This window comes from Saccostrea cucullata, unplaced genomic scaffold, assembly GCF_032062105.1.
Source record: "Saccostrea cucullata isolate Sc308-1 unplaced genomic scaffold, CSIRO_AGI_Scuc_v1 ctg4882, whole genome shotgun sequence".
In the NCBI taxonomy this organism is placed as follows: Eukaryota; Metazoa; Mollusca; class Bivalvia; order Ostreida; family Ostreidae; genus Saccostrea; species Saccostrea cuccullata.
The window spans coordinates 20,364-29,528 of record NW_026930234.1 but is presented as its reverse complement, the minus strand read 5'-3'; the positions used below and the strand labels follow the sequence as shown (position 1 = coordinate 29,528).

At 32.3% G+C, this 9,165-nt stretch overlaps 1 protein-coding gene across 1 annotated transcript; it reads left to right on the top strand.

Moving 5' to 3' along the window:
• Nucleotides 1-694: 694 nt before the first annotated feature.
• LOC134283356 (caspase-8-like) lies at nucleotides 695-7,121 on the top strand. Its single transcript, XM_062765814.1, has 3 exons — nucleotides 695-902; nucleotides 6,495-6,666; nucleotides 7,019-7,121. The coding sequence occupies exons 1-3, from the start codon at nucleotides 695-697 to the stop codon at nucleotides 7,119-7,121; spliced, it is 483 nt and encodes a 160-aa protein (XP_062621798.1).
• Nucleotides 7,122-9,165: the final 2,044 nt, after the last annotated feature.

Sequence of the window (9,165 nt, the reverse complement as noted above, 5' to 3'; positions counted from 1 at the left end):
CGGTTTGCATTGTTTATATGGACTTTTCAGCATGGTCTTTGTTGGATATATTCTCCTTTATTTCATTGCATGATTTTACTTAAAGAAGCCATTAAATAGTTTAACAAATGAAACACCTTGATCAAATAAAACCTGAAAATTTAAAACCTGGCTATCTTGAAGGCCACAGACCTAAGACGATGAAAATAACACATGTTTATTTGCTGGGCATTTTAAAACTAAAGTGTTAGTCTCAAATTTATTTTTTTTTCTGAAAAAGAAAACTTCTCTATAGGATAAAGGTAACGAGCTTGAGATGAAAGTGAGAGAGTAGAGTGGTAAACAAATTTATGAATGTACACGTATTTCTTCAACTGCCGAATTTCAGCGAATTCAGGGAAGTCCCATTCTAGCATCTCCATTATTTCTCTATGAATTTTGAAGAAATATGATCATGAGAAAAAGTACTTTATTTTTGCATTGATGTACGAAACGAAATTGCATATTGGATAAAATAACAGAAAGGACAAAGGACAGCGCCAGCAACAACCAGCTTCTATGCCGCAACACTGGTTTTTACAGAGGACATTATTATGATGTTTTCTTTCTTTTGTTTTCTTTAGAGAAACTTACAAAGATATTCCACGACGTTGATTTTAATATTTCAATGAAAAGAGATTTGGAGTCCCATCAAATATTTGATGAAGTACGAGAAATGTCATTAAAGGACCATAGTGAGTCTGATGCATTTGTATGCTGCATATTAGCCCATGGCTCAGAGAATGCTGTGTATGGAATAGATCGGAAGGAGATACAAATTCGTGATGTTATCAACCTATTCATTGGAACTCATTGCAAAAGTTTGGCTGGAAAACCCAAGCTGTTCTTAGTTCAAGCTTGTCAGGGTGATAATGATCATATTAGTAAGTTCATAATTCAGGTAAAGAACCCAAATAATGATTGTTTCCCCGGACGCCTTGCTCTTCAGTTCCCCCCCCCCCCCCCCCCCCCCCCCCCACACACACAGTAAGGAAGGGTCTCGCCCTAGAGTCATTTCCCAAAAAGTATAGGAAGAATAAACTAACTAAGATGGAAGTCTCATTTTCGAACCTTACTTCCCAAAATGATTTGCTGTAGAGAGATAGGTTCCTTTTGGGGAGATCCCACTCCAGTGCCATGTTTCCAAAATGAGGTCTTACTCTTGATTAAATTATATCCTATCAATCAAGGTAAAGTCTAAATTTGTCATCTATTAAAGGGGAAAGAAAAAAAACTCATGGCATGCTGTCTTTTTAACTATTATTTCAAACAATATTAGACTTATGATAACGGTGTATACTTCTCTAAATCATACAGAATACTGCTAAAAATTTCATAGTCAAATATATCGACGATAAACGAAGAAAGTATTACACACATAGATTAATAAGATAGTCTGACGGATGTAAGTACAGCTAGACAGTCAAACCAAATTGATTAATTCCACTCTCTGTGAAAGCGGAGGCAATTAATGCACTGCAGTGAAGGTTTGGCATCTCCTATCCTATAGAACTTATGAATTTTTAATAGTGCTGACTTTTACAGTTGACAGCTTATTTTTACACTAGAACAATGTACGGAAGCTTTTTTACGATATAAATTTTGAGTTCAACATTTAATTCAACCAAATAATGTGTTATTTCAAAGTGTCAATCAGTTGTCCTGAAAGAAAACGACAACAACCCTATCCTCAACTCCTGGTCCCCCACGTTAGTGCCCTTAACAACATAAGGGACAGTACCATTGACCACTAGAAAGGTGTTCTTATCTATAATCAATTCCGTACCTCCATACAAGATGCATGTTTAAATGTCCAGTAAGCCCTCAAGTGTGAAAGTCAGTGCTTCTTGTAAAATTCCAATAAAAGACATTTTCGGTTGGGAGAATTTCTACAGAACTATCTATTATGGACACAAAGTATGGAAAATCTACATGGAAAACAAGTGCAATTATGGAATAAATGATAAAACTAACTGTTAACTTTTAAATGGCGTATATTGTTACAGCCCAAGAAGTATGCAGTGCCACGTTTAAGTAACATTAACGAAAGAAACACACGTTTTTCAAATAACTGCATACCACTTGCGCATAAAGTTTTTTCAAAATCACATGAGCGGAAGTGAATTTAAAAAAGATATTTGACTTAGCTCTAGACATTTGCAGTTTAATTAACATGTCTAGAATTCGTTTCAATTTTTTCAATTTTTTTTTTCTATAAAAATATTTATTCGAATGTAAAATAATAAAATTATGTTGTTTTTTCTCTCAAAACTGGAAGATCTCCTTTTTGTTTCCGATGCGAATGACATAGTTCAAAACTACTAATGAGATACAGTACAATACGCAGCATTGTTAAGGCTTGAAAAAGGGGGCGGGGCGTAATTTATTCGGGAAAAGTTTACTGTGACGTCACACAAAAATATGACTTAACAATATAACTTATCAATGCATTTTAAAAAGTTGCAAGTTAAATTGCATGTAGCTCGTTATAAACAAAGCACAGATCGCGATGAACTTGTATACATGACCTCATATTGGTAAAAATGACGTATTTCATGTTCTATGAGAGGCAGATTGAGGATTTTTTTAACAATGAAAAATGCGTTTTATTATTTAACGGAATATTATTTACGAGTTTTAAATAGTCCATTAATACCAATATACATCTTTTGTTTAGTGCAGTTATTAATTAACTACCACGAGAATGTATTTTATTACTTATGTCGTGTTTTTATGTACAGGTTACGTATATTTTACATCAAGATGCCTCATAAAATCGTACTTTCGCAAGGGCATACACTGCATAGATCTGAACCATTTTTTGAATAAAGATAAAGGATTTTTTCCTTAACTTGAAAAGTGCTGCTGCTTTCTTTACACAAAATATTTGGTAAAATTCAAACATATTTCGACATTGGCCTATTTACTTGAAATGTTAACTATTAAAACGCGAATTCTATTCAAAGCAGCAGCACTTCTCAGAAACTACAAAGTATGCAGAAACAATTAATAGCTTGAATTCTTAATTTAAACTAGGATATACCCTTGCGATATTGAAATTTGTTAATGACCTACATTCAGTACACAAACTATGCATTTATCACGTGACTCTCCATCGATGGGACTAAACTTCATACAGTACAGAGTGGGTTATACGACCCTATTTCCATAAGTATTAAAGTTCTGTGATAATAAAACAGCTTAATTAAAATAAATTGAATTTTTAAAAAGTCCACCTTTTTTGCACCTCTATTTTCCATTGATTTCTCATAATAGGCCTTAACAGTGCTGCGTAAGATGATTAAAAAAAGATTAAAAACGAAAAGTTGAAAGGACTTTCTATGATAAGAGTCATTTTGGTCACCTTAAAATCAACATTCTAGAAAATTTTAGAATGATATTCATTATTGACTTATTTTGTAGAAGATATTTTATTGATGAGAATTCTAATACTTTTTTTTTTTTACATTTATTTGCACGTAGAGGCTTGAAATAGTATCAGAAATTATGCTATTTTTGCTATCCAACCAAATCAAGACAAAGATGGGCTTTTTATTGGCTTGTTTTTCTAATGGGAAATATAGAGGGAAGCTGTTATTTTTTTTTTTCTGATAGTTATAGGCCTTGTAAAGATACATATTAGTTAAAATAATAAATTTGTTCTAGTTTGCACTGAATATTTCCTGAAAAAAGAAAAATTAAGCATTTTTATATAACATATGTAAAAATGTCGCGAAACTTGAACTTTAATATATTTTCAAAAAAAAAAAAATGGCATTTTGATCAAATTGAAAATTACCAATACGGTCAAATCTTAAACCATGCAAATTAAAACTTTATATAAAAAAATTGGATATTCATTTTAAAGGGCAATTTAAGACACATCATGTATTGCTCTTTTCGATTTCTATTATCATTTTCTTTTACGACCGGAAGTGACGCCTGTAGTATTTATCCCTTTATCTTTTACTTACTTATTAAAAATTATTAATCGTATAAGTTTGGTGTCTTGTTCTCTTACCCTCTTCGAGATCTCGCTATGATAACCTCTCATTTTTAGCAGAATAAATCACGCCATCGGAGGTAAAAACATACCCAGAAATCATATCAAACACATTTCTATAAATTATTTTTTAGGGGGGGGGGATTGAAATCATGTAGTTTTTCCCTCATAACCGGAATTTGCAGCCTTTGTTTCCGGTGGGACTGACATATTTCGATACAACTACTGAGATGCTAAAATGTGATGCAAAAAAAAAAAAAAATAGAAAATTCGAGTTTTCCATGGGCAGGGTAGAATAAAAGTACATTTGAACTATTATTAGTAAAATTCAGCAATATTTAGAAGTGCCCCACCCCATAAGAACCTCTGACCCTTGGTTCACATATTTCAAAATTTTGGAAAACGCAGCACAGTTAAGATTAAAGTAAGGAGGCGGGGACTGATTTGTACGGGGAATATTTGATATGACGTCACACATAATATAAGGTCTTCAAAATAACATTAAATGAAATTATTTGCTATTCCATACAGCTGGATAGCTGTATACTACATACAAACGTACAATTACCTGCATTTTTGTCGTTTGTTAAATCCCACGCAAAAGTATATAAACGATGCATCGATCGCAATGCACTTGTCAATGTGACGTCATCTCGCAAAAATGACGCAGTTTGTACACAGTGAGAGGCTTATCAAGTCACATTTTGTACAATTAAAAATTATCTTTTGTTCTCAAATAAAATATTTTTTGCAATTAAATAAAAGACTGTTAACTTGGATGCGATGTCTGTTTTAGTATTTTATTTATAAACTGTCCGTTCTTTCTCCAGACAAGTGATTCTGTCGTGTGTTTGTATGCAGATTCATTGAAAAAGTAATGGAAGGGCCCTAATAAATCGATTTATTGCAAGGGCATAACCTCCATGTATCTTGTCAAGTTTTTACATATAAACTCAAGAAACATTAAGATATTTGAAAAGTGCTGCGAACCTCATGAACTCGTGCAAATAAATTAAATATAGCTATATTCAATGTAGCTGACCAGCAAAATATTCAACCTACCGTCCAACAAATTAAATTTTAGCAATTTAAAAAAGAAAACTATATAGGTTCACAAACTACATATAGTGTTGAAAAGGATCATAAATTAAACTAAGATTTTTAACTTGGTTATACCCTTGCAATATTGGATCCCCTTTGGGATCCGGGTTAGAAAAGGTCTTCAGTACCCCCTTGCTTGTCGTAAAAGGCGACTAAATGGGGCGGTCCTTCGGATGAGACCGTATAAACCGAGGCCCCGTGTCACTGCAGGTGTGGCACGATAAAGATCCCTCCCTGTTCAAAGGCCATAAGTGCCGAGCATAGGGCTAAATTTGCAGCCCTTCACCGGCAATGGTGACGTTTCCATATCAGTGAAATATTCTGGAGAGGTACGTTAAACAGTATACAATCAATCAATCAGCAATATTGGAATTAATAGACAGCCTCTAAACTGCAAGTATAATTGCTAAAATTATTTGACCTCGACATCACGTGACAAGTGTTAAAAAAAATCTAAATGTTCCCAACATGTTGATTTAAACCACATTACCATTTTTAATATCAGTGAAGTCCTAAAAAGTATCACCCATCTTAATAAAGTATGTGTTATTTATCTTTAAAATATCGCCAATATTTCCATTTGTAACCTTAACTGTGCTGCGAAGGGTTATGATTTATACAAAGAGGCATATTAAAAAACAGCAATTTATTTTCTGAATATAATTAGAGTCTCCGCCTTTTATGGTACCACGGACCCAGAAAGTTCATCTGCTTATAATTTATACACATGGACAGAGAAGATTTGCAAAGATGAAGTGTATTTTACTTTAAAATTTTATATTCCCGCTCTTACACCAAAACCCCTGATCCATGAAAATCGAGATATTGGAAGAGACACGATTCTTCATCATAGCAATATTTGTAGTAAGCTTATTTAAAACCAAGGTGCAGAGAAGATCATGTTTAAAGTAGTCATGCATTTTCATTTTATAAGCAATTGAGCCCTACTCTTACACCTGAACCATTAACCGAGGGCCCGAAAATTCACAATTTTTGAAGAAACACACCTTATTCTCATCATAACTTTACATGAATTTTTTTTTTGTTTAATCCCCAGGAGCAGAAGGGAAGATTTACAAAGAATTACTGCATTTTCACTATATAATCTATATAGCTCCTCTCTATCACTACATATAGAACCAATGAACATGGGACTACATGTATGTATTTTGGTAAATTTCTCAATGCTTACTACAATCGGGCAAACAGATTGACAGTTGACGGACGCACAATGACAGACGAAAACAGATAGCAACAAATCACCATCACACTGGATGTAAAATAGTGACCTAAAAATTAGTTATCAACAAGTAACAATTTCAGCATATATTTTCTTTGAACATGTTTAATGAACATTTAAAATTTACTACAGTGGTGCGAAGTCATCGGGACTATGTAGCTGATGGGATTAAATATGTGCCCAACGAAGCTGATATGTTGTTAGCTCTCTCAACAATGCCTGGCTATTACTCATATAGGAATGAGATTCTCGGTAGCTGGTTTATCCAATCGTTCGTCAAACATTTCGCTGAAAACTACAAAAAGTAAGTTATTTATTGAACTATTAAATTGATAAAAAGTAGAAATGACTTGGGTAAAGATGAGATAATTAATTTTTTTTGTACTTTTAAGAAGTCATTTTCTTAACTTTGATGAATTATTCTTTACTGAATACATTCAAATATTACTGAAATTTGCATTGCATAGCTAGAAAGCAATTCAATTATTTTTAACATTAATTTCAGAAAAAAAAATATTTTGAATTATATGACACTACGTTTTCTTCGTTTAATTAAAACTGGGTGTGAATCTATGTTAAAAAATGTGTTTCCCGAAAAATGCACTTAACTATCAGCATTGCAGACATAATTTTTCATGAGAATTTCTTTCTTTCAGTACACACCTTTTGGACATCCTAACTTTGGTATCGTGTGACGTATCAGAACGCGGACAAATGCCACTTGTAATCAGTACCTTGCCCAAACATCTGTATTTTTGACATAAAAAAGTGACTGATATTCAAATGATTCTTCCAAGAATAAAAAAAAAGACTTTTATTCAAATGTATATTATTTATACTCCTCTTCTACAATTTAAGCTTTCCTGTAAGCACTAATTCCTTTGGACGTGATTAAAAAGGAAATTTAGCTTTTGTTAACGGATTTTAATTTAGCTTAGCATAAATTACAATGCAAAAGGTCTGTCTTTTCTGCAAAAGATGTTATCATATTTATACACATGTATTACGGATGCCAATCGAATACAGAATTAATACTCGGTTCACTGCAAGTTTTTAGGACGTTCAGACGGAAAAACCAGTAAACTGTATCAAAATACTGTAAGTTTCTCTGATGATGTACATACTTTTTTTCTTAAGTATTCTTCTCATATACAAGAAGTCCTGTTAAAGTCTAGATAATAAATCTATATATTTTTCTTGACACTTGATATTTAATAATTCTAAATAATTCTAAATAAATAATATAATAGTCACACTTTTGTGTACATGTATATATTAAATTTCAGTTTCAGTATAGACTAAACAAATTAGAGATCTAAAAATCGTGTTTGACAAATCATTAAATTTATAGTCATATCATTATATATTGATATTCAATATCAGTTCTAAGCAGAATTCACATACGTTCTTTCTGTGCGGCCATTGTGAATGGAAGTGAGATACACTTATTTGGACATAATTTTAATTAGAGGATCGTTTACAATACACATTATAATGAAATTAATTTTTATTTATAAAGCACAATTCACAACAACGCTCAAAGTAATATAACTTCCATAATTGAAGAAAAACTGATATAGTTATAAAAATAAATTCACTTTTACATGAATCCCCAATTCTCCCAAATCAATTTCATTATAGCATGTACTGGTACCGATCCTCTAATCAAACCAATACAAACAAAATGGAAGGTTCAGTATGCAACAATAACCAATGACCTCTCACGAGGTTTTTGAACATAAAATCTTGTAAAATCTTGGAGATACTCTTCAACACAACGTCAAATTAAGTTTGTCACGTCAAGTTATTAGAGGATCTTCCCCTCATGTCCAAAACAACTTAGAAGTTCAATAGATCACTGCCTTTTCCCTTTATTTCCTTTTCTTAAGAATAATCTGGCTTATCTTTATACCGAATATTACAACCATTTTAATAATGCCCTCCGTCTTTTCTCTTTATGTTCCGATTTCAGTAGTAATTTCACGTACAGCACGATGGCGGTTAAGTGCATTAACTCATTTTGTCTATGAGAAAAAAATACTTTCCCGAAAAAGGTGACCACACCTGAAATTAACTATACATGGAAGTTTTATTTTCCTTTGATTTCTTGAGCCACCGGAAATTCATTTGCTTATAGCATTTTGCTCATTCCGTATCAATAGTATATGCCTCTAAATCAGAGTTTTCCAGAGATTTTCACAAAATTTATGGCTCGACCGAATTTTGACTTCGGTTAACATTGTTATCCAGTAAATCAATTTAATTCCCACACAGAAGTTAATAATAATGAACATAATTGTCCTTTCATTTGTGCGTTTTTCCTCTCTTCTAACATAAAAACAGGTATATGTAATTGAAATGATAATGAATTACAAATGAGTGAATGTCCTCCCCGATTTTCCAAACATTCATTATGGCGATTTCCATAGTGACACTACCAAAAAGATATGAATTTATTTTTTTGATTAAAATAAACTCAGTAAGTGTTCATTTTTTTCATTTCTAATTGCCAATCACTTTATCTAATACATCAATAAGATATGCAGACATTCCACGAACTTTTGAATCAACCCTTGTGATTTATTGATTTACTGTATATTATTTTTCGGCGGTACTTTTGAGTTATAGAAGAAAATCAATAGGAAAAAATTGATGAACCTGATCAAATTATTCTTTTTCACAAATAATTGCAAGTTTGGCATTACAGGTATCATAATCCAAAAGTCCGTCTAAGCAAAATATGGCACAATGTTTAAAAGGTTGGTTATTGGACCGTAGTTTTTTAAAGTTGACAAAAGACATT

Coding starts and splice junctions, on each gene's coding strand:
- LOC134283356 (XM_062765814.1), top strand. CDS start 695: ATGTCATTAAAGGACCATAGTGAGTCTGATGCATTTGTATGCTGCATA. Junction 903..6,494: donor GGGTGATAATGATCATATTA/GTAAGTTCATAA, acceptor AATTTACTACAG/TGGTGCGAAGTCATCGGGAC. Junction 6,667..7,018: donor TTCGCTGAAAACTACAAAAA/GTAAGTTATTTA, acceptor TCTTTCTTTCAG/TACACACCTTTTGGACATCC.